Source organism: Miniopterus schreibersii (assembly GCF_964146895.1).
Source record: "Miniopterus schreibersii genome assembly, chromosome: 10".
Lineage (NCBI taxonomy): Eukaryota > Metazoa > Chordata > Mammalia > Chiroptera > Miniopteridae > Miniopterus > Miniopterus schreibersii.
Window position 1 is genome coordinate 42,551,423 of NC_138110.1, and position 26,277 is coordinate 42,577,699.

General features: G+C 42.6%; 2 protein-coding genes across 17 annotated transcripts in view; one reads left to right on the forward strand and one right to left on the reverse strand.

Annotated features, from left to right (window-relative positions):
* DLGAP1 (DLG associated protein 1) overlaps positions 1 to 26,277 on the reverse strand; it is a gene marked incomplete at its 5' end in the record, with an annotated part of 591,758 nt that overhangs the window by 53,512 nt on the left and 511,969 nt on the right. The window lies entirely within an intron of this gene.
* LOC308563030 (uncharacterized protein) overlaps positions 1 to 26,277 on the forward strand; it is a 30,628-nt gene that overhangs the window by 991 nt on the left and 3,360 nt on the right. Inside the window, exon 3 of one of the 3 annotated variants that reach the window (XM_081149679.1) lies at positions 4,355 to 6,471. The exons of 1 other annotated variant lie outside the window; for it this stretch is intronic. In XM_081149679.1, the coding sequence (XP_081005805.1) occupies positions 4,355 to 4,481 (127 nt within the window). In that variant the 3' untranslated portion in view covers positions 4,482 to 6,471. Of the gene's footprint in view, positions 1 to 4,354; positions 6,472 to 22,062; positions 22,216 to 26,277 lie in introns of those variants that run through there. One more of the 3 variants, XM_081149678.1, reaches the window with a different exon arrangement.

Below are 26,277 nucleotides of genomic sequence, written 5' to 3' on the forward strand. Positions count from 1 at the left end.
TGCTCTGTCTCTGATTTGGAGGCTTGACCACAGTTGTGAGCTGCTGGTAGTTCCGGCTGGTTGCGAGGACATCCGTTCTTTCTCCCTCTCTGGAAATGTTAACTGGAAACTAAGAAAGAGGCTCAGATCAAAGGAACTGTTCTCTTCAAAAAGTTCCATTAATTAACTAAATTAAAGGAAGTTAAATGATGTTTGGAGGAAAGTCATTTTAGAAGGCCCAGGTCCAGGGGCGGGCTGAGGTCTAAAACTTGTAATGTGGACTTTTAATGAAGCTTGGCAACAAGTTAAATAGTATTAGAAATTGAGGGTTACCATATGTAAAACCAGTTGTTGCCTGAAATCAATCATTTCAAAGGAACATCTTGAAAGTAGACATTTGGCTAGAATTTGCCTAGACCATTTAATACTAAAGATTAAAAACCCAGGGCTCTGAGTAAGAATCAATTGCCTAGCAGCTAAGGTGAGTCACAGCCTCTTAGAACTAGGCACACATGTTGAAGTCAGGATGTTGAAAACTTGGGGCTTACTAATTTACAAGGCAGGGCTATTGCTTCCAGTAGGAAATTTGATCAGCATTTCACGGCTCATTTTCCCGGCCTTTCCAACAGGTGCTATTGAGTCATCCATGTACACAAGTGACTGCCCTGGCAGTTTCATCGGTTGGGATTAAATTTCCATTTGTTCCATTACTTTATGAAGTGATTTCTACAATTGAATCAGATATATCACTTCCTCTAGGATTTAGGGATTTTTTTTTTCCTATGTTTGTAACATGGTTTGTCTTTCAAAATTTGTCCCAGCAAGGTCTGCAGGCCTTCCTGGGTTGAATGGACTGTTTACAGGAGGGGAAGATCCAGGGCCCAGGTCAGGGTCACTGAATTATATAAGGTTTCCTGTTTGGGCAGCTGGTGTACCAACTTCTCAGGTTAGAGCAGACTGAGTTTTGTTGAAAGACAGCATGAGTAGGAGGCCTGGGGTAAGGATAGTGCCAGAGCAGAGAAGGACATTTTTCCTTTAGGCTTCTCATCAGCAAGTGTTCATTGCTTCTCAGGTGTCACTTCTCAGCAATACTTTCTCTTATGTGAATTTTTTCTTTCCTGACCAGATTGAGAGAAAGGAATTATTTAAGGATGCAAGAATCACAGGGTCAGGAATCGTTGTCTGTTTTATTCATGATGTGACCACGATACTTAGAGCTTGTGTGTCACCTGGTGGTCCTGTGTATGGTAAATACTTGTTACCTGAAGGAATGAACAGGGATGGAAAGAGACTTCTTGGCAAAAAGAAAAAGGGAGTAACAGGGAGGTCACCAGGGCTCAAGTAAAGTGAATATTCACCAAGGCTATTCTCAGTGATCTTGGATGTCGCAGGATAATCCCCCGTCACCAGTGCCCACTTCTGTTTTGCCATTAGCCAAATGCAATTGTGGCTGGTCAGCTTTTGGCCTGGAGCTAGTATGTGAAAAACCAACCTAATATCAGGGGAAACCAGTTGTTTCTATGGGTTATCCACCTCATTTCCTCCATTCTCTCTGCTTGGCTTTACCTATAGGCACTGAGCAGATGGCTGTATGTGGGGTCCCTGATGCTAACTGCCCTTATCCCGTGAGGCTGCCTGTCTTCTCCTCAGTTCCTTTCACTTCTTATTATTCTCTGACTTATTAATTTGTGCTCTTTCTGCTTGCACAGGAAGAATATCTGAGAGCCAGGGAACTTTCTTTGCCTCCTGGTCTTGTTTCTTGAGAATTTATACTACCAGCAAAATAGGACCTGGAGCCTAAAGCCAGGAAAAATCTGGAATTGCTTGCACAACTGAGCAGGATTCTACTACCATGTAGCTGTGTGTCTGGTAAATAAAGTGTATCTGCCCCGAGGCTGTATGGGGTAGCTGGTTGGTTCTAGACGGGAGCAAGCTATCGGGCACATGTTGCCAACCTGTCTCCCTTGAGAAGGCAGGATAGATGTGCAGAGTGAGCGACCTGTGTACACACCAGGGTCGGTCATGTCTAATGAGAGTCCACTCAGGCTAAGTCCAAACTAAAACTCCAAGCTGGATTTATCAGTAACCTCTGCTCAGTGGCAGCTCTCTGGGCTTTGGAAAGAAGGCAGACCCAGCAGAGCAGCCCGATGTTGCTGCCCTATGGACAGAGGCCCGGGAGGGAGGGCTCAACCAGGAGCAGAAGTTTTTGCAAACGGCAAACTCAAACCCCCAAACCTGGGAAAACAGGATGTGTGGGGAAGTAAAGAAGAAAGAAAATGCATCCACCATTCCTTCCTGTTGGTTTGCACATGATGAGGCATAATTACCTGGGTCTGGAGAGCAGGGCCTGTGGGAGGCCACAGGAGGCCCTGGTCTGTGTAGTTAGGCAGTTAATTATTCATCCTCCTCCTTTTCTCCTTCCTCCCCGAAACCCGCCTTTTCAAAGTCAAAACAGGAAAAACCATCTGGGTCAACCTGTGGAAGACCGTTTGCTCGGCCCAGAAAGGACACCAGCCCTTTACTGACTCAAATCCCAGAGCCGGCACTTGAAAATGACACCTCATTATCCACTGTGTCACTGACAGATGAGGACCTGTCCAGGTGCCCTGCGGGGCTGTCTGTCCGCACCATGAGTTCAGTCCTTGCACTGTTACAGTTTGAGTGTAAAGGGCCACGTGGAGACTGCGCTTAAAAGTCCACTTTACGGTTGGGTTTTTAGCATTTGCCAAAATTAAATGAAAATAACCCAGGAAACTGGTGTAGCCAGCACTAAAATTTGTATCCGTTCACTCTGCCTACCTCCCACCATCATCCTCAGTCACTGAATTTAATAAACCAGGCATATCCACAATCCCAATTCCCCAAGTGACAAGGAGGCTGGAGAGTTTGGGTCGTCCCTGTTCTCTGGGTGGAGTCTGGTTGGAACCTGGGTTCTTCCCACCTAAGCCTCTTAAGATCACCTTTGAACCTTGTGAGAACAATATCTGCATCCCAAAGCCCTTATCCGAATATCCTTTGGAATTCAGAACTTTTTCTGGGATGTAGAAAGCTAATATACATGACACCCCAAGGGATCTGGGGGAGCACCCTTAATGGGGTACTCTAAGTTGTCTGTCTACAAGAAGCAGTAGAACATTCTCACTGCAGGTGGTTCCAGGGTCAGGTTTTAGGCAATGGCTTTCGGAATTGCAGGTGAAGGAGTAATGTCCACCCGGCCCTTCAGATGCCTTGGAGCAGTGACTGAAGGGCTGGGTGGACATTACTCCTTCACCTGCCAGGGCTTCCTTCAGAGGCAGCTCAGGTCCTAGATGGAGCTCTGTCCCAACCAAGCCCACATAGAGGGTGGCAGGTGGTGCTGGACTTGGCATTGTGGGTGGGCAAGTTTCTATATCTTTAAGGAAAAGAGGAATCTAAGATCAGGCCTCATAATCCTTCTGACATTGTCTCTTTCCTTGACCTCATTGGAGTTTTGGGTGTTTATTGGTTTATCACTATCAAAAATATCCATTATGGTTTTTGTTATAAAGATAGTCGGGGTACTAGTAGAGGACTTTAACTGACCTCTTCCCACAACATGGACTGATCTCTATACAAATTGGAAAATGGGGTAATCTGTTGTGTTCTTGTAAACACTTCACATTTGCAAGGTTGTGTGCGTGTGTTTCAACTCATCCTGTGTCATTCGCTCCCTCATTCTATCCCCTGTCCTCAAGCTGTAGTCTGGCTTCACAGCACAATCCATCAAACCAGCATTCTTCCCTTGGCCCACCATAATTTGTAGTGACAGGAGGGTGGCTCATGCTAGGTCCAGGCTGGGCGGGCGCAGCACTAATTTGATGTAGCCCAGGACACTCACCTAAAAGTTTATCTGCAATGGCACTCTTCATTCATTAAAGCGTTACCTAGTTACAGACAGTTTGAAAATCATTTTCAAAAGACACATTTTTGCACCACATTTCCAACCCAAAGGCCAACAGAGATAATCCATGTAACACAGCTTGAATTAAAGAATAAACTGATGGATTTACTAAGACACGGTAATGAACCTCAGCTATAAATAGGTTGAGCACTAGCAATTTTTATTATGCAAACAAGCACTGCACCCTCTCCTGGTGTGGATGACATTCTACTTTTCAAAAGGAACCAGAGAAAGTAAATGTGAGAATTTTGGATTTCTACTGTCAGAGGTGAAAGATTTTTAAGTATCGCCTCTTTGAAGAAGCAACTTTTGTACCTACTGCAAATCCACCAGGTCAGAATACGTTCAAGTCTGTGCTGCATGTTTGGGGTCGAGGCTGGAATTTGATGCTCGTGTTTGGGGATTGGGTCATGATTGCAACTTACACTGTTCATAATTATGATATGACTGTTTAAGTGCAGGAATGTGGAAAAACCAGAGGAATCAAAATGAACTGCCAGTGAAGGGTGGGGAGATGGATGACGAGGAGCGGAAGCGTTTTGATGGCCACTGCTCAAAGGTCCAGCCTGTTTGCAGTTGCTGATAACCTTGTCAGGCCTCCAGATACAGGCGAGTCTTGTCACCCTCCAGCACCTGGCTGAGAAGTAATAAAAACGGTTGCCTTATCTTCTAAGGATCGAATTAATCCAACCTCAGCCCACGGTAATTAGAGTAAACTGAAATTGCCTGCCATTTACCAAAAAAGGGGGGGGGGACGGGAGGGGGAGAAAGAAAGGAAAAAGGCTCAAAGCAGGAAATTGTGTTTGTCCCTCTCTCTGGATTTTTTTTTTTTTTTAAAGCAAAACAGCCAGAAGTTTTTTAGGGAGTGAGAAAAAGAGCCTGGCCAGGCTGCCCTCTCCTGGGGGGAACAGGGTTGCTGACAGCTCAGCTCCACGTGACGGTCCAGAAAAGCTCATGCTGATGAAAATCCAAGAAAGCTTCTGAGGCGCTTTCCTTTCTAAATGTAAATGACTGACTCAGTGCTTTGCTAGGCGGGGAAGGAAGTCGAAAGCACACCGAGTGACTCATTCTGCTGTTAGTTCAGGCAGTGGGATAGCAAGTTTTAGCCAAAGCAGCAACAAATCTACTTTAAATACTAGCACAGTAAGGAAATTCCTCTCTTTCGGGCTGGACGCCATCCACACAAAAGAGCTCCTGTTGACATCTCATTTACAATCTCCCCCAGGACACAGACCAGACCATTTCAATAAATCCGGCTCAGGAACACCTATTGTTCAAAATCTTCAACTAGCAACGGGCTACCAGCACTCCCTATTGTTTTGTAAAATAAAAGATTTAGAGGGAGCGGGATTGGGACTGGAAGCTACGGACAGAGGAAGGAAGAAACCTCCCTGTGACCCAGCGAGGCCTGAGGGCCCGCGTGAAGAATAAAGTTAATGGATTTTTATAAGAAGTGTCGGTTACGTGGCTGAACCGGTGACTGGGAATCTAAATGTGATGCCAACACTGTTCAGAAGCGAGTTCCTGCCAACACGCTAGCTAAACGAAAAGCCAAACGCTATGCTTACGCTATTCTCGGCCTCACAAAAGCCCTGATAGCATCCAGAGCAGAGCCCAGGTGAGTCTGATCTGGGCTGTTTCTCCGGGATTTGCAGCCTGACTGTCCTTTCTCGGGAGAATTTCCAGGCTCAGCCTCCAGAGCCCATGCCTCTCCATTAATGGTTTTGCCCTTCCCATCGCCAGCATTTTGCTTCCTCTTTCAGGCAAGCTTGGACACTTTCTGGAGTTATGTAATGTAGTCTTTAGGTGGTTTTTCTTCAGATGTGCCACTAATTAAGGGATACATTTGTGTTTACAAAAAAATGGGCATTTCTCAAATGCTCAGTGTCTTTAAACTCCTAACAGACCTTCCAATTAACGTTCCCCATCTGGGCAAATGACCCCTTTATCTACCCAGAGTTCAAGCCCAAACTTTGGGCATTATCTCTAATTCCTGTGAGTCCTTCTCTCTTAAATCCCTCTGGAATCATTCCAGGCCCTCCTACCCACCTTTCTGCTTCCTTAGATCCTATTATCTCCTCTCAGGAGCATCACAGTAACTTCCCAGCTCAAGGTTTCTCAAACTGCTAGTTGTGACTTATTAATGGGTCATGAAATAACTGAGGTGGGTCATGCAGTTTCACTATTCAAAAAGTGAAATAGATTTAAAAGATGTCATTAGAAAATGCATCCAGCAAAGGAAAAAAGTATTGTTTTGTAAAACACGTTTCAGTTTTTGTGTGTGTGTCCAGATGTGTGTGCTTTCTGCATTTTGTTTGTCAAAGTATTTTGAGCAATAACTTTCCTAATTGGTCTCCCTGGGTCTGTCTTGTCCCTGCTTTCCACACTGTTGTATACACCGAAGGCAAGAGCTTGAGGTACTAAACAGACCCTGTCACTCTCCAGCTGACACAGGTCTACCCTCAGGGTAAAGTCTCAAATCCATGGCTTTGGAGATTCTGAATAGCTTGCTTCCTGGAAGCTCACCTTTCAGGTCGCAGAACTCTACTACTTACTGACCACTTTTACTTTTAGTTGTTAAAACCATCTAGTTCCCTGGCCTTTGCAAGTGGAATAAGTTCTTGTTCTTTCTCCTTCAGGTACCAGCTTAGGTGCCACCTCTTCTCCACAGACTTCTGGAGTGTCCTGAATGCCTCTACTAGACAGCATTAGAATATGGCACTTTCTATTTGACAGAACACTTACTACATTATAATTATCTTTTCAATTCCCTCCAAGTGAGCATTCAGTAAATATTTGTGGGTAATTATTGTGCAGGGATTGTTTCACATTTCATACAGTTCACATTTCCTTTCTACAGAAATATTTGAATAATTATTATAAAGTACCTTAGCTCTATTTCTCACCCCTTTTGTTTTCATTCTTAGACACTTCAGTGTTTCCTTTGCACTTGCCTTTTTCAAACACAGCATCATTAATTTTAAAATTCACCGAACTCTTAGAAATGAAAATAATAAAATTCAGAGAAAGCTGTTGGACTTCTGGCTGGTCACTCACTCTCTCTGAATCTCAGATCCTTCATGTGTAAAAGGAGGGACAGAACTCAGTGATTTCTGAACTCTCTTCCAGCCTGACCCCCTTGAACTTTAACTTTTTAAGGACCAGAAAGGCTAACTGATTTTGCCCAAGGTTAAACAGCTTTTTAGTGGCAGGATATTATTAGCCTTTTAATAGATTTTTAACAACTAGCAGCAAACAAAAAACATAACTTTCCCCAGAAACTGACAGTGCCACAAAGTGTGTGGGAAAGAGAATCATAAAATTAAAAGAAAAGGGAATGTAAAAAAACAACAACCACCAACACCCATAATGGATACCTGCCTAGGCAGGTCTTAACACTTTTTTAAACAGTCTTGCTATTGTTTGTTGTTAAATGGAGAGATGTTCAGATTTCCTTTTTAAAATTGGAAGTGAAAAAATAAAGAATTTTGTACCTTCTGACCCTCTGTAGTAGGGAGACACAATGGACAGACACAACCTTCCTGAAGGTGCCAACAGAAACATCCAAATACCTGTCGGTGCTGAGGCCCAGATGTCCTGACCTGTAATCACTCTCTAGGAGAGATTTGGCCTCAGTTCTTGTAATCCCTCTCCCATCCTTCCACTGCCAGAAGTCAAATTCCTGCTTTTGCCTGCTTTTCTTATTTACTTACGTTATAGAGTCTGGGTTTGGATAACCTGCTCTACAAAGTAGAAAGTCAACAGAAAGATACCCCCCTTTTAGGCAAAAACCCTAAAACAGCGATATTTTATTTTTCCTAATGTAATATGTTGCACTCTATAACTTAAGCCAGTGTATGCATTTGCTTTATTTGTTGCTTATTTCCCTCTAAAAGGACCAGCAGCAGTTTGCCTTTGTTTGACACAAAATTTGACAGAAAATTATGGTGAGAAGAAATTGACTTTGAAGTGTATTCTTACAAAGAAAAAAGAAAATCACTTACTACTGTAACTCCATATAAAACTGTGCACATGAGAACCCAACTTTGACATCAAATAGTTATAGTCCAGTGATGGGCTTATAGATGATATTTATTTTAGTCTTTAGGCTTCTCTGATTTTTCCAATTAGAAAAATGAACATGCATTACCACTGTAATCATAAAAAAGTGCAAACATTAGAATAAAAATTAGACATACTATTATGTCTTCACTTCTATGACACTTGACTAAATTTATTTTTACCATATGTGTTGCTGTATATATATATTTTTATTTAACCATTTGTTTTTGAAAGAAAATTTATATGATTGCCACATTAAAAAAAGGATTAATGAAAAACTCTTAACATTGTTTGATATTTTACTCTTTAAATATTTAAGGAACACTGACCCATAAGACAAGACAAACACTGGCATGTAACTCCTTTACCAGCTGGCTGCAGCATATTTTATTTGCCTCTCCTGACATTTTCACACCTAACGACTCATCATTTCCAGAATACCACCTTTTACAGGCCTTTATCCCTGTGGTACACATTGCTGTTTGCTTTCTGATAATCACCCTCCTTGCCAAGAGGAGGACCCTGATGCTGTTGACTTTTCCACTCGGCCATGACTTTTGGGGGAGGTGAGCACCTCTTTAGATTTGGAGACTGAATCTTCATTGGCCTATAGGACAAAGGGATGAGAAGGGACATCTGGTGGGAATACTTCTGGGAAGGTTTACCTCCCTATTTACAGTGACACAAGTCAGAAACACCCCTTTCTTCCTCTGGACATTGTCATCAGCAAGAGACACTCTGAACTGTGTGGCTGCCATCTGGGGACCATGAGGAGCATCTGACTGAGAAGACAAACCCACACTGATGTTCACAGGTGAAAAGACGGCAAGGAGCTGGGTTTGATACACTCATTGGCTGCCCTTCCTGTACATTTGCTAGTTTTTGAAAAAATAAATGCTTTTACCAGTTATGTCAATTTTATTTTTATTTTTATTTATTTTTATGTTTTTTTAAAAAATATATATATCTTTATTGATTTCAGAGAGAGGAAAGGAGAGGGAGGGAGAGAAAGAAACATCAATGATGAGAGAGTCATTGATCAAGCCCACAACCCGGGCATGTACCCTGACCGGGAATCGAACTCCGATCGCCTAGATCCTAAGTCGACGCTCAACTGCTGAGCCACACCCGGCCAGGCTCAATTTGATTTTTAAAAAAATATGTTTTTTTGTTTTGTTTTTTTTTTATTTGAGAGAGAGAGGAAAAAAAAAAATGGATCCGTTGCAACCCAGGCATGTGCCCTGACTGGGAATTGAACTGGTGACCTTTGGGTATACAAGATGACGTGCAACCAACTGAGCCACACTGGCCAGGGCACTTTGATTTTATTTCTAAAATTTTGTTTATTTGCTTATTTATTTGTTTCACTAGGCATTTACACGATGTCTTTATATATGCTAAGTGTCCTTCCTTGCTTGGGAAACTTCTGTTTATTCATCAAGGTTCACTTAATTTGGGTTCCATCAGCACCCCTTCCATATCTTTATTGCAGAACTCATCACACTTTGCTTGTTCTGTTCCTATTCCAGTGCTCTCAGGCATCAGGTAGAATTTTGTTCACTACTCTATGTACCAGTTGGATTAAATGATCCTATAAGGCAAATTCTATCACACAAGACAGCGAATTTCAACACGTGTGCTGCAAGAATTTTTTAAAACATGCAATACCTGACTAATCAGGGACACTGACCTCTTTTCCCTTAGATTGTCAAATAAAAAATGACTCGTGTGCCTAGGTGCAGCCTCGGTCCCGGCAACCAATCGATGTGTCTCTTTCACGACGATGTTTTTCTCTCTCTCTCTCTCCCTTCCACTCTCTGAAAAGCAATGGGAAGAATATCCAAGTGGAAAAAATAAATAAATAAGTAAGTAAATAAATAAATAATAAAAGTATGACAATAGCAGACACAACAACAGCTATCCTGTGCGAATGAATCAGAATTATACCAATTTTTGGGTCAGATTGGCAAAAATGTATTTTTTGGTGTGCCACAGAATTTTAGTAATTAGTTGATGTGCGCCATGAAATGAAAAAGGTTGAAAGTTGCTGATCCAAGGGAATGAAGGAGACCTGGGAAATCTGGGATTGAGCAGCTGGGGAGGAGCAGGGTGGCAGCACCTCTGATTGCCGATGGCAGGAAGGGCGGGAGGTCCCACCCGCTTCACGGCGGCGCTCAGGGCCTCTGGACGTTCGGGAGGCGGCCGTGCCGAAGCCCCTCTTCTGCGGCTGTGCGGCTGTTGTAGCAGGAGCAGCGCCAGCGGCAGGACTGAGAGTTGTTACTTTTTTGGAAGCCAGTTGAGTCATTTTTCCAAACCACAATTCTTCCTGGAGCAGCATAAATTGACTTGGCCTTTGGCTGATACTGAGTTGGGACTCTGGGAATACCACAAACTAGTTTACAAAATTTGCATAAAATTGCAAATTTAGGCTAAATGGGTGGGAAAAACTGCTGTAAAAATTAATAGGACCAAAGGGAATGGTCTCTAATCAAATTGCATACTCCCCTCCCAACCCCCCCCAAAACACATTTATAATATTTGATGTAAAAATAACATGGGAACAAATAGCTTCATTAAAAGGGAATGATTCTTCCAACATAGTTTAGGATAACGCTGAGTAGATTTTAAAAGTGATTGGAATCAAACATAACTTGAAGAGGAGACAGAAAATTTTTTAAGTGATGCATAAATAGAACTGATAATTTGGATGGTTTGGAGAAAGTGGGTAGAAAAAGTTGGGACTGGAAGGTCTAATGTTACCACAGTAAGTGCCAGTTTTAGGAGGTCCCTGTTTTCTTGAACAGAAGCTTGCTTCTGAAGAGTTCAGAGATACCTAATCAATAAGCTCCAGTATGCTCCTTTTTAAATTTGGAGCAGGGGTAAAGCCGGGTCACAGGCAGATAATCTCTTGGACATGCTGGAAGATTGGCCTTGGAAATTCCACGGGAGGAGAGAAAAAAGACTCAGGGAGAGCCTGGCAGGTGGGAGGAGGCTGGAGCAGAGATAGCAAGTCTGGGCGATAGAAAAAGGGAGGCAAAGGGTAAGGGGAGGCCAAGAAAACATTTTCAGTGCTTTGTCTGAGGCAGAGGCAGCTCTGAGCACAGCTGTGAAGTAGGTAAAATTTCTCCGGTCTTTCTTGCCATGGGCAGTCAGAGATTTGCTGCCACACTCTCTTCTCTGCTTGCTCAATCCCAAATTTCCCAGACCTCTTCCATTCCCTTAGGTATTTGCTTTGAAAGGTAAAAATATAGCTAGTCTTACAAAGGAATGCACTGAGGAATGGGGGGTGAGGATTGCATTTTTAAAAGAATTCTTGCAAACATTCCTTTCCTCCAAAGTACTAAATATGTATTTTAAAAGGTAGTTTCTGTAAAGTCTGCCTTAATTCCAGGGAGTGTCTAAAAGTGGGAATTTCAGATACTGCTAATAGTCCTATAGTGGCAGCAAACACATTTCCACGGCTGTCAAATTATAATTAAGTCTGGAAAGGGAAGAACTGAATTTTTTTTTTTTTTTTAATATGTCTATTGATTTCAGAGAGAGGGAGGGAGAGGGAGAGAGAGAGATAGAAACATCAATGATGAGAGAGTCATTGATCAGCTGCCTCCTGCACGCCCCTGACTGGGGACTGAGCCTGCAACCCGGGCATGTGCCCTGACCGGGAATCGAACCCTGATCTCCTGGATCCTAGATCGATGCTCAACCACTGAGCCATGGCTGGCTGGGCACGAACTGAATTTTATACTTTATCTGTTATAGGCCTAGAATTGTGCTTTTTATGTGTGATCTTCATTCCATTTTACAGATATGGAGCTGGAGGTCAAGTTCAGAGAGGCTGGTACCCTGCCTGTGGCAGATGGTGATTATCAAAGGTGACTTCAACAGTATCTTCCACCTGACATGTTCTTGTAGAACAAGGGTCAGCAAACTTTTCTATAAAGAGCAGGTGTGGTTCAGTGGTTGAGTGACCCATGAACCAGGAGGTCATGGTTTGATTCCTGGGTAGGGTACATTCCCAGGGTGGCAGGCTCAATCCCCAGTCGGGGGAGTGCAGGAGGTAGCCAATCAATGACCCTCTCTCATTGACATTTCTATCTCTCCCTCTCCTTTCCTCTCTCTCTGAAATCGATAAAAACATATTTAAAAAAGAGTCATAAATATTTTAGTCATTGTGAACCATGACATCTGGGTCCCAAACACTTAGCTCTGCCACTGTGGCAAAGCCAAAGACATACATACATGAGCAAGCTGGCTGTCTTGAGAGGTGAGCCAGGTGTCACAGGAGGGCACAGATTGCCAAGCCTGCTCTAGAACGTCACCACTTCTTGTCAAGAGGTGGCGTCTAATTCCCCTCTCCTTGAACCCAGGGAAGTGTGTGATTTGCCTGTCAGCCATGTGCAAAGACGGAGAAGCGCTGAGGCTGTAATAAGAGGGGGAAATGCTCAGCCAGCCTTCGCCTGACTGCAAGATCTGGAGGGACCCTGAGCCACAATTAACCAGGTGAAGCTCCTCCAAACTCTTGTCCCATAGAAATGGAGGAATAATAAGATGATTGCTGTTGTTTTAAGACATATACAGAACATTACTCCCAATCTAGTGAGTGGCAGATATGGAATTCAAACGGAGGTTGGCTTCACCTCAACCATTCTTTCTATTACATGATTGCTTCCAGCGGTGGTTTTCAAAAAAAGTTGTGCTAAAATATATGTAACATAAAATTTACCATGTTAACTATTTTGTAATGTACAGTTCAATAAGTACACTCACTCTGTTGTGCAACCAATCTCCAGAAATCTTTTCATCTTGAAAAACTGAAACTGTGCCCTATTAAACAACAGCCCCCTCTGCCCCCAGCCCCAGGCATCACAATTCTACATTCTGTTTCTATGAATTTGAAGACTCTAGGTCCCTTGTGCATGTGGAATCATATTATTTTTCTTTTCCATGACTGGTTTAGTGGGAGTATACGTGTGTGTGTATTTGTATATTTATATATTTTAAGCCTGTGTTGGTTAGTGTGTCTGACCAGTGAGTAGCAAAGGTTCGTCAAGGAAAAATGTCAGAGCTTCCAGGTCCTGTAAGTCACAGATGCAACATGTCCCAGGAAGGACCTTGCAACAGTACTTACTCTAACAATGACAATTTACAGTGTCCTGCCTCTAAAGGGCTTTGAAGAGAAACCCATGAATCAAGAGTAAGATGAGGCTGTTTGATCTGTTTCTACTTGAGGGCTGTCTGACTTCTCAGGGCCATGCCTTGAGAATGAAACCATTTTCTCTCGCACAGCCCTTTCAAAGAGCATCAAACGCAAACACTCACTGTGTCCAGGGTGCACACTGACTTGGTGGAATTTCTGTGACTAGCTGTGAATTATGTATAAAGCGAGAAATCCTGCAGTGAATCAGCTAGAATGCTACTACTTGCTTACACAGACTAAAGACCAAGCCTTTGGGGGCTTCCTTGACTTTCTCTGCCTTCCTCTATGCCTAACCTAAGACCACAAGGCAGGTCTGGGCCGAGGTGCACACTTTTAAAGTCAATGTCTTAGCTTACTCTCCAACTTCACCCTAATTGCCTAGTCTACCTGTTACATCAAAGGAGGGTGGAACTGATCTTTTTGAATTATGGGCTGAATTGTGTCTCCCTCAAAATTCATATGTTGAAGTCCTAATGCTCAGTTCCTCAGAGAAACTATTTGGAGATAGGGTCTTTAAAGTGGTTATTAGGTCAAAATGAGGTCATTAGGCCTGAATCCAATACCACTGGGTCCTTATAACAAGAGGAAGGCGCCAAAGGCACATGCTCAAAGAGGGAGGACCACGTAAGGACATGGAGAAGACGGCCATGTGCAAGCCAGGTACAGAGGCCTTAGAAGAAACAACCTTCCCATACCTGACCTTGGACTTCCAGCCTCCAGAACTATGAGAAAATACATTTCCTTCTTTTAAGCCCCCAGTCTGTGGTACTTTTTGTTATGGCAGCCCTAACAAATAAATACTCATCAACAGGAAGTTCACAGCCTAGAGGTTGGGATTTGCCCCACTGTAATCACAAGGGTCCTTATAAGAGGGATGGCTGGAGTCAGAGGGTGGAAGCAGAGGTGACAGAGAGAGGTTTGAAGATATCACATTGCTGCTGGTTTGAAGATGGAGGGAGACGCCACAAGGCAAGGAATGCAGGCAGCTTCGAGCAGCTGGAAAAGCAAGGAATGAATTCTCCCTTAGAGCTTTCCCTAGAGTGCAGCCTTGCGGCCCCATTGTAGACTTCTGACCTCTAAAATGTAAGATGACTGGTGTTTTAAGCCACTAAGTTTGTGGTAATTTGTTACAGCAACACTAGGAAACCAATACATGTGGGAAAAATGAAAGTCCTTGAGAACAGCTGCTATCATATTTAAATAGGCATTGATAAGTGCCCAGAAATAAAATAGCAGACAAAGCCAAAGCTTCTATCCCTTAAAGCAGTGGATCTCAAAGGTGGTCTCCCCACTGGCAGGGTCAGCAGCACCTGAATGTGGGTCAGAGTCTCAGCCCTGACCCCAGACCCACTGTCCCTCTGGGGGTAGGGCCTGGCAAGCTGGGTTTTCACAAGCCCCTTAGGTGGTTCTGATGCATACAAAGGTTCACCTTAGAAATAAGTGACCTGGGCTGGTTGTTTATAAGGGAGGGGTACCTGTGGACATTCTGATGTCTGTGTGTTCCTATTGAATCTACAATTAAACTAGTTATTTCATGGTTTATGCTTGGCTAGGAATCTGAGTGATGGGCAAAGTTATCTCCCTAAATTGGGCTCTGCAGGGAAGATGTGGGAGTAGAGGGAGCCCAGAATTTAGTCTCCATGTGGGCGCCCTCCCTCTTCACACAGCCTGCACTTGTGGTAAAGGGACCAAGAACCAGGCTAGATCGCGATTCCAGAGCCCTGCCCTGTCACATACATTTGTCCCAGTCTGGGGTGGCAGAAAGGATGGTTATTTTTCCTCTTATGTTTTCTTAAGTCCTTACCTGCCAGAAGCCATCGTCTACTACAGAAAGATACTTTTGAAAATAAGAGTAGGGTTATCTGTTCCAGAAGTTTTGGGGGCACGTAGACATTGATTTCAGTCCTGGGTCTGCCTCCTATTAGGTGGGTGATCTTGGGTGTGTAATCTGAGTCCCAGCGCCCTTTCTGTACAACGGGCATGCTGAAAGCACTTCTGTGATAGAGCTGTTGAGAGGGTAAGTGAAATAATACATGTCAAGGTCCTTATACCAGCCCTGATATTTATCATCTGTTTCCAAGCTTCACATATATAAGGGATCCAATTCACAAGCTCAGCCCATTTTAAGTTCTGTTAATAACATTTCTCCTTGAGCTTCTTCAAGGCTCTGTGAACAGGGAGAGTCCCGTATAAAACGCGGGCATTTCTCATAGCTTCGCAGTGGAGGGAGCTTTTCCCCGCAGCCCCAGGAGGTGGCGGGGCCTCAGGGCGGATGTCGCATTTCCCGTCTCTGCCTGCAGTCCTGGGCCTGGCGGGTCAGATCTGGTATTTTTCCTCCCTCCTCTTGGGCAGCTTCCATGTGACCCAGACAGCTGCTGCCACGTCCCGGGGCCTCAGGAGCGGAAGGAAGGCGCATTTAGGACCTTTCCGGGTGAGTGACAGCATTCGCCATGCGATGAATAAAATACCAGTGCTCAGGGGAAGCCAGACTTTCCCCAGTCACCTCTGCTCCACCTGTCCCGTGACTCGTCAAATGAGCCTGAGCAATGTTCGTCTGTACAGTCTGATCTGTCAGCCTCCGGGAGACAGTAGGTGCTGGTGACTGGGGTGTGAGCGGCCCTTTGTGAGGGTGGGTTAGAGACGCCCTGTCACTGAGTGAGCCTGCGTGCAATCAGTCACTTTGTCCTGGGCTGTGCCAGCGAGCACACTCAGGGCTGTGTGTGTCACTGGAGGTCCCTGTCCCCGGTGGCAGATGAGGTATTATTCCAGTTCCCCCGCGGACACTGCAGGGTTTCTCCTCAGCTGCCACATGGCTGAGCGAAGGCCTTCCAGGAACCCGACGGGCTGCTCCAGCCTTGGGGTTTCAAAGGAAACTGCTTGGCAAGGCTGCCGGCTCTTTTCTGCTGTGTCATTTTCTCGGAGTTGTACTCCACTTTGTGGCATGCTCACTTACCACTGAATCCCACACACTTCTTGAAGATTTACCTCCCTAACAAGGGAGAGCCTATTTATTTTCCCTGCACAGAAACTTTAAATTTTAAAGATTCAAGATGTTTCCAAAGGTTATAATAAAAACTGTTTACAGGAACAGGGGAAACTAACAGATGAAGAATACCCTGTCCCCTTTTAATTCAAACTTATTCTGTTTAACTAACAGGAGGGATTGGTTGTATTACATCTGATTTAGGCCATATGCACCTAAGGGTACTGGTTATAGACTCAGTGGTGTTAGTGTCCTCACAAAATCCATATATTGAAGCCCCAACTCCCAATGTGAGGTGTTTGGAGGTGGGGCCTTTGAGAGGCTGGTAGGTTTAGATGAGCTCATGAGGGTGGGGTACCCATGATGGGATTAGTGCCCTTATTAGAGGAGACACCAGATCTCTCTGTTTCTGTCTCTCTGTCTCTCTCTTTCCCTGTGGAAAGGCCACATGAAGACATAGCCAGAACGCAGCCATCTGCAACCGAAGATAAAGACAAAAGCTCTTACCAGACATCTAACCTGCTGGCACTTTGGACTTCCCAGCCTCCAGAATTGTGGCTGGGAAAATAAATGTCTGTTGTTTAAGCCACCCAGTCTGTGGTATTTTGTTATATATAGCAGGACAGGCAGACTAGGCAATACCTCAGGAGCAAAATAAACTAAACTCCAAGAAATAGACCACGAAGACCCAAGAAGCTGTCACTGAGTGCTCCTCCTCCCTGTCCTAAAAGACAAAATAATGAATTTCCACAGATGTTCCCAGAAGCAAAGTCTGGCCACCACACATGGAAGATGCAAAAAGGAAGAACCAAGTCTATGAGCCCTTGAATCTGCCCAGTACCTGCCTCACAGAGCCTCACCCTCTACCTCAGTGGATTTCTTGAAAGCAATTTCTACCTCCTGCTTCCTGAAGGACAAAGCTTTTCATTCCCCTCACCCACAGCAATTCGGCGTGGAACCCGACAGCAATCCCACGAGGGCACAGAGCAGGTGTTACTATGATTGTGTCCTATGCATGCAGGGGCCGGGCCTTGGCTTATGAAACTTTCAAAAGGATAAAAGATATTTGAGTCTTGGAAAAGAATTACTGTCGCTAAACTGTGAGTAGAAAACTGCAAAATCAAAACTAATAAAAATTTAATTAAATGCTGTCATTAACTAACATTATGTCAGCATCACATAAAACTATTAACAAAATTCCATTACATTTGAAAATACTTTGTGGATTAGATTTTTTTTCCATTCTGTGAGAAATTCTTATATAAGTATGATTACCAAGGAACCATAGCTAATCAAACTAAATAAAATTTACATACTAATTTTAATTGTAGAGGAAAGAATGATAAAAATTCTCTCAACTGTTTATAGAAAACACATTTAATGGGGATATGGATCACTGTAATATGTTTGGAATGATATAGGATGGATTTTCTAAAGGAAGCAGAGCTCCTGGCCTAGGAAGTTCCCAAATCACCTGATTACTCCCCCTGCAGGGTGAGGGCACCAAACACACAGGAAATGATTTGCCCAAGGTGAGCCAATAAGTAGAGGTGAACTCAATAAAACTTCGCCAAACCTCACTGCCATGGCACAGTGCTGCTTCTGTTCAGTGTCTTCAGGGAGCTGTCTCCATTAACATCTAGATCCCTTTATTTTTATTGGATTTATTTATTTATTGTTAAAAAACATATTGATGTTTTTATTGATTTCAGAGAGAGGAAGGGAGAGGGAGAGAGAGAGATAGAAACATCAGTGATGAGAGAGTCATTGATCGGCTGCCTCCTGCACGCCCTGTTGGGGATCCAGCCCGCAACTGGGGCATGTGTCCTGACAGGGAATTGAACTGCAATCTCCTGGATCATAGGTAGATACTCAACCGCTGAGCCACGCTGGTTGGGCTAGATCCCTTTCTTTTTAATATGTTTTTTATTGAGTTTAGAGAGAAAAAGGAAAGGAGAGGGAGAGAGAGAGAGAAACATCGATGAGACAGAAACATCTATTGATTGCTTCCTGCAAGCCCTGTACTGGAGATTGAGCTCACAACCAGGGCATGTGCCCAGACTGGGAATCGAACCAGTAACCTCTCAGTGCATTGGCTGACTCTCAACCAACTGAGCCACACTGGCCAGGGCACCTAGATCCCTTTCTTAGGATCACATAGACCAGTACCCCTCACTTTAGACACACGTTCTGGAGTATGTTTACTTATTTGTGCTCCCCTTTAAATATCCACAAAAACTCACCAGCCACTCCTTCACCCAATCTTATGAGATTGTCCCTGAAAGCATGTGGTACTATATATAAACCTGGAAATTTCACTGTGTGCCATCTCCCTTAGTTTATCACAAACTGAAATAAAGCAGCTTTCAGCCCTATTGGGAAATAGGTGCACTGAAAAGAAGGGTAGTACAGTGGATGACTTCAAGGGTTCAATTATTACTCAGTCTTGGGTTTGGAATTCTATGACCTTGAGCTAGGAACTTCTCCATGCCTTGGTTTCTTCCTTTGTAAATCAGGTGATAATAAGAGTAGCTCCTGAGTTGCTATGAGGTTTTAATGAGCGAATGTTTATACTTTCTTTGCTTGTTATAGTTACAAAGATAAGTGCTCAACAAATGTTAGCTCATGGTATTATTACTAGCTTTCATAGCTTACCAATAGTCCTTTGTTCAGACCTAAGAGATAGGCTGGTGGAAATACAAAAGTTATAGCTCCTGTGGAGGGGTGTGTGGCAATATGTGGTAGCCTGGGTCTCTGAGGGACTGTGTGGAGCCGACCTCCTGCCAACCTTCGTGGAACATATAGTAGGAGTTGGAATACTTTTGTTATGTTTAACCACTAAGATTTGAGAGTTGTTTGTTATTGTAGCAAAACCTAACCTAATTAACGTAACCTTTGACTTAGCAACTTCACTTCAGAGATTAATCTTAAAGACATTCTGGATAAATTGAGATGTGTACAAAACCATTTAGTAAAGCATTGCTTGAAATAGCAAAATATTGAGAACAATCTAAACATGTGGCAAAGAGGGAATTGGTTAAATGATTTGTGATATATCCATATAGTGGAGTACTATGTAGTTGCAAAGCATAACCAGGAAATTCTCTAGGGAAATGTGGAAATATTACCAAGACATTGTTAAACAGAAAAAACCAAGTTGTACAATATGGTATAGAGTGAACTACCCTTTGTGTAACAAAGGGGAAAACACATATTCATAATGTTTAAATATTCCACAAATATATTTCTATACAGAAGAGGGAAAATTGATAATGGTGGGTTAGGGGTATGTGAACTGGGCATGGAGTCAACACATTTTTCCTCTTGTATTTTCATTTTCTGAGCTATGTGAGTTTTTTTCCTTAGGAAAAAAAAAGATACTAAAAATAAATAAAATCCTTTGCTGGCTGTTTGTTGCCTATAGAAACCTTGCAAATATATCTCCATTGCCCCTTCATGCCTGGCCATTTTCCCCTTTGGGCGCAGTGTTTTAGCTGCATCTGATTCCTGGAGGCGACAGGTGGTTTTCATCCCTCCGTCTGCGGGCTGGCTTCCTTCACCCTAGTAAGATGCACCTCCCTTCCTCTTTGCCTTCTGTATCTCTTCCAAAACCCAGACATCTTCCCTGGGGCATCTTTCTGGTCCACCCAGGCAGAGTTCCTAGGCTGATTTCTGTGGTCACACAGCTCCTTTTATATACTCCTACTGTTGAATGTTTATTATATTAAATTATAATTCTCTGTTTACATAAATGCTGCCTTTTCTAGATAGCAGAACTAGGTCAGGTTCATCTTTCTATCCCCATGGCCTAGTATAGGGCAGGGCTTAGTGTAAGCATTTAATAACTTTATCCATTAATTTTTCTTAAATACATAGGTTACTAACAATGAAGTAAAAACATGTTATCTTTGGAAATAGTCTTTCTATGCCTGCTGCCATAGTCCTCAAGCAGTCTGAATTCTTTCCCTTAGTGTGTTTTACAAATATAATGTTCTATACGTGCTATGATATTGAAAGGGCTGGTATGTTCTAAATCATTCTATGGTGGTATTTTTTAAATGTTCTATTTAAAATTTTATGAACATTTGCTAAAGTAATGCTACTCCAAAGCAGTATTTAAAAAAAAGAAAAGAAAATAAAACAAAGACTCCAAACTTAAACCAAGTCAATAACCAGATTTAAAAAAAAGAGAAACAGCTGATCACTTCCATAACATGTATTTTTGATTGTATCCACACCATTGGTTAGATTTCCATAATATTTCACGTAATAAAATTATATTTGATTTAGTAAAAACAAATTTATATTATTCAGGCACATGGCTATTACTCTTAAAAAATTATGAAAAAACATCAAACGAAAGTAGTAACATTGATTTTGGTAATTCAGTTTTTGAGCCAACATAATAAAAATAAAAAAGATAACAAACAGTATAAACAAACATTTAAAATATATTGAGTGCCTATGTGCCAAACATTTTACTTGGTACTTAAACATGATCTCATTTTATTTAAGTCTCTTAATTATCTGGAGTGCTAAGTAGATTCAACCCCACTTTACAATGAGGAAAATGTGGTTCTGAGAGAGGAACTTGCTTCAGATTACAACACAGCCAAGAAGTTTTGGCTGTAAGGTTTGAACCTAGGAAGGCCCTTTCTACTATTCTATGCTTTCTCCCAAATGAGTGTGTTCTACACTCAGTGTTAGGAGTTATATTTAAGGAGGCCATTGATAAAATCAGCAATGAGATACAGAAGACTTAAAAGGAAATTGAAATTGCCTCTGTATGTCCTAACAGGCACTGGTTCAATCAACCCTATGCTCAAAAGAGTTGCATCCAGTAGCTTTCTGTTTTCACCCAAGGATACATGTTGGTTGAAACTAGGAAATACCTAAAATTCCACACATTTCTCCAATACATTTCTGATCCACACAGCTTTTGGACTGGTACCTGGTTTTGCATTTCATTGATATATTATTGTTAAAATACTTTGACTTTTTCCTCAGTGAAACCAAACAAAGGTCATAATGTATGTTCTTCCAAATTAAAGCAGTCATGGCTTCAAGGAAACTGCTGTGTATACACCTGTGGCCATATTTAGATACGTAAGCATCTTAGTTGAATATGAAGCACACACAAGATCAACACGAAGTTGACTTTACAGTTCATTTCAACGGATGTGATGGATAATTTAAGAGGGTGTGATTCCCAGGTTCCTACTCTGAATCACAGCAGTAAGTGATTTCAGCAGTCATCTAGATTATGGTGTTCCAAAATTAACAGTAAGGCCAGACTATAGTTTAGATTGAAAATGTAAAGGCCATTTCCTAAATTTGGGATCCAAATACAAAAGTGGCTTTGCTATCAGTTTGGTCATTCTTTTAAAGAGCTTTGTTTACAGTGAAAACTTTCAGTAGACTGCTAAAAATAATAAAAACAAACATACTGACTCTGAAACTGAAAAACAAACAAACAAACAAAAAGAAAATAAATCAGTGATTAAAACGCAGATTTTCCTTTATAGCTTGCCCTTGGTTTATAAATTCCTGTTTCCTGCCCCAGGGAGGGTAGTGGAGCCTAGGTCCTGGTGCTTTACATGCAAACTGTCTTCTGGGTTATCCTAGTTTGTTGCTAGGTGCTCAAGGCTGCGTATTCAGCACAGACAATTAGTTTTTGCTTACAAAAGTTCAAAGGTTTACAGAAGGCTGCTCTCTGGATATCTGTGGTTGTTGTCACTTTAGTTCTTCTTATTCAAAAACTTCCATATTGTTGATTAGTGTTGATAAACGGCATGCTCACGAACACAGTGAACTTATAATCTACTTCATAAAAACATTTTTAATATTGATGAAATCAGTCTTTATCTGACACTTTGTTTGCTGGGTTAGCCTGAAAACCTTTCCTCTTCTCCTGCCCTCCAGGACTGGAAGAGCAGGTGAGGGGACATTCTGTCCGACGGGAACACCCCCAATTGGGGTTGGGATTGGCCCCTGGCACTGTTCACTTGGGCAACTTCTCTTGGATCCACACAGATGTCACCGCTCCCAGCAAGGTGACCAGGAACTCTATTCCCTGTAAGTTCTTTCAGAGTGGAGAGGCAACGGTTTCTGTTGAGTGTCTGTCTATGGCTTTGCCCCAAGTGAAACTGACTTCAGCGGTGTGCTGTGACATAATCCTAGAGCAATGGTCATTTGTTTGCTCGATCTTTGGACACTGGAAAGAGGGAGGTGTGCAGGGAAGTCAGCAGAGAAAGAGGAAAGGTAAAGAAGAGAACAAGAGCCCTAGCGGGTTTGGCTCAGTGGTTAGAGCATCGGCCTGTGGACTGAAAGGTCCCGGGTTCAATTCCCACCAAGGGCACATACTTCTGTTGCAGGCTCGACCCCAGGCCAGGTCGGGGCTCGTATGGGAGGCAACCCATGGATGTGTCTCTCTCACATCAATGTTTCTCTGAAAGGCAGTGGGAAAAAAATCCTCACGTGAGGATTAACAAAAAAGAGAGAACAAGAGTTATTGAGCACCTACCGTATTCCATTGGCTGTGTTAAATCGCCTAGTTTAGTCTTACAGCTGCCTTAAGAAATAGAGATCTCCATTTTATTGGTGAGGACACCAAGGTAAATAGCTGTTACTTGCCCAAACCATCCAGTTAATGCTTGGCTTTCTGTTGCCTGAAGGGCCCTGCACCCCAACTCCACGCCTCCTAGTGCACTGTGCAGAGTCAGACGAGTGCAGCTGGAATACAGGAGGAGGAGAGGGAAGGGAGGAAGGGAAAAAAGAAAAACAACAACAAAAACACTCCCAAAAACAGAACGTGAGAGAGCTCTGAAATGCTGCCAGTAGTTATTCTAGCTGAGGTGAGGGTAATCCTGAGCAAGACTGCAAGTTAGGCATAGCTAGACCCTGCTTCTTCCAGCGTCTGGGTCTCATGGCTCCATCTTTGCCATTTCTGTGGGGGTCCTAGTTTTAGGAGGCTATTCGGTATGTTCTCAACTTAATGCTCAGCCCTCAGAGACACTGCTATGTAATAGGAAAATTTTGCCAAAAGTATGAGTTTTCTGCAAAATACATCTGAGAAGGCAACATTTATTTGCTTAGTAGGATGATCCAGCTTCCAGGTTAGCCTTGTAAGCAGAAGGCCTGTTTTTTATTTTATTTTATTTTTTATTTTATTGCAGACAACTTTCTCCAGTCTTGTTTTCAGTTTCCACAATATTGCATTTTTAGATTCTTGACCCTCCAGTCACCTTTCACTCTGGTTCTGGAATGGGGAGGAATTTCTTCCCTGGAGGAAGCCCTTCCCTATCTCTCCAGCAATCTGACTTGAAGGCCCGTAAAGAGGTTCTGTTTTAATTTCAGTAGTAAAAATGTGGAAACTTCATTCCAAATTTATTACTAGAAATAGGTCCATCAGCTCTCTATTTGTTAATGGGTTTACCACATTCTAACTTGACAAATGAACGTATAGCTCTGCTCAAAAAGTAGAAAGATACAGTGACAAAAACAAAATTCACCTGGGGAGGAAATGACATAAATACATTTGGAATATTTTTTAAATGTTAAAATCATTTGGGGTTGCTATGGACTGAATATTTGTTCACCAAAATTCACATGTTGAAATCGTAACCTTCAAGGTAATGGTATTAGGAGGTGGGGCTTTGGGAAGGTGAATAGGCCCTAAGGGTAAAGCTTTCACAAATGAAATCAGTGCCCTTATAAAAGGAACCCCAGAGAGCTCCCTCACACATTGCACCTTGTGAGAGCACAGCAAGAAGTCAGTAGTCTGCAACCCAGAAGAAGGTCTTCACCAGACATCAAATCTGTCATGGATTAGATCTTGGACTCCCAGCCTCCACAATTGTGAGAAATAAATTTCTGTTGTTTAAGCCACCCAATGTATGGTAATTTGTTATAGCACCCCAAATAGACTAAGATAGGGGTATTTTGGGATTCATTCCATGTCATATTATGGAAAATAGATTTAAGCAAAGTACATGAGTATCTCAGTCCTCAACACACATGTAAAGACAGATCATAGCTTCATAACAGAAAAGCAGCTCTATTTTTACAGGTTTACAATACAGACATGAAGCTGTGGATACTGTGAATTTTGAAAGTTGAAACAAAGATTGCATCAAGTTTTTACTTAGTTTACTTTTCCTATACTTGAGGATTTGTTGCGATTACTGGGTCTGAGGCCATGAGGTCGTTGAAAACACCACCTTGGACGTGACAACAGTCCTAAGTCCCCTGCTCTGATGGCTCCTGAACCATTACCAGGGAGGAATAAGACACTTCAAAAATATCTAAATAGCCTTGCTGGCATGGCTCAATGGTTGAGTGTTGACCTATGAAACAGGAGGTCACAGTTCAATTCCTGGTCAGGACACACGCCCTGGTTGCAGGCTTGATCTCCAGTAGGGGGCGTGAAGGAGTCAGCCGATCAATGACTCTCATCATTGATGTTTCTATCTCTCCCTCTCCCTTCTTCTCTCTGAAATCAATAAAAACATATTAAAAAAATAAAAATATCTAAATAAAATGAAGCAACAAGAAGAAAAAGGACAACAAAAGCTTCACGTGCGAGGGGAGCTTTTGTTTATGAAATCGCAGCTGTTCTTGGAGAGGGAGACGAGGCTTTACTGTGGCTGCCCACCAGTTTCACCTCTAGGGCTAACTGAAACCGCCCAGGGTCCTTACCAAGAGGCCATCAAAAGCGGGCAACAGTCTGGAGAATCACCTTGTTTATTCGATTTTTTTCATTGAGGCTCATCTGTTAAAAAGCCTAACTTCATTTCCTCGTATAGGCTTTGAAAAGAATTTGATGTCATTTTGGTATTTTGGAATCTCGCCTACCTACAAGGTATAAACAAATCGCCTCTGAGGCAAGTCTCATCACGGAACACACCCTGGTTATCAGCTGCAGAGGCCTGTCATCAGCCGCCATTGCCTCATCTTGCCCCTTCAGACTTGTCGCCTCCCTGCCCGAACGCTCCCCACTCCCAGCATGTCTGAACACATCGTGTATGCTGGATAAAGAGCTTCTGGTTGGGGCTGGGCCCTCCCTCCGTGGAAAGAAATAGCTGCCTTCGGAATATCAGAGCAATTCTAATCAGGCATAATTCAGCTCTACTGTGACCTTTGTTCTCATTTTTCCTCAGTTAGGCTGGTGCACTGGTCCTACTTGTGGAAATGTGTCTTTCCCTCCACCCCGCCCTCTCCTCCCCTGCCCCTCGCTTCAATTTCAAGAGAAAAAATAATCCCTTTTAAGTAGAATATTTAGAAGATTCTATCATGGAATTCTTACCGTGGATGGTTTTTCTCTCCTTGCCATTGCCCTTACGATCTCCCCTTTCCCCCAGTTTGCTGTCTGGGTGTTTCTCTCTTACACCAATTTTCTCAGAGTTTGGGATTATCAATCTAAAATTAGATTCATTGCTGTTATCAATACAACCTTGCAGTTATTTCTTTCAAACTTGTTTTCCCCCTTGTTCAAATTATTTCTTTATTTCAAACTAATTAAAGCATCGATATGTGTTTCTGTTTAAGTATAATTTAAAATCTTTAAAATGTGGGAGGACAATTTACTTTAACCTTACCACTAATGCGATAAAGCGTTTATTCTTTCTGCCAAACTTAAAAGCTTATGCGAAGCTGCAAAATGCTGAGGGGGCGTCCCTGCTTCAGAAAAAGAGAGGGAATGAAGCTGTAAGACAAAATTTCTCAGTAAGAAGCAGCAAGTGGAATCGGTTGATTTCCTCTTATGACTTTGACAACTGTTCTTTTCTTAAAGAGAACAGGAAAGGAAAAGTAACATGACTAAAATAGTAACGCTATTTTCAGAGTTCTAGGATAATCCAGAATAGAGTCACTTTTGGAGGAAAGGAAATAGGTTTCATTTCTGGCAGTGGATCCCCTCCACTGATTCGCATATCCCTTGAGTGATAAGCTGTATGAAGATGCCTTGAGTTCATTCCACAGATGGAAAATAGCAAGTACAGAAATTAGCTAAATATTCACTAGGACTACCATCTGAGGTTTGCTTTTGAATCAAGAGATAGTATGCGACACACATTTTGCTGAGCATGCTTGTCAAATATATCTCACATTCCAGATGCACGAAGAATGCATGCATTGAGC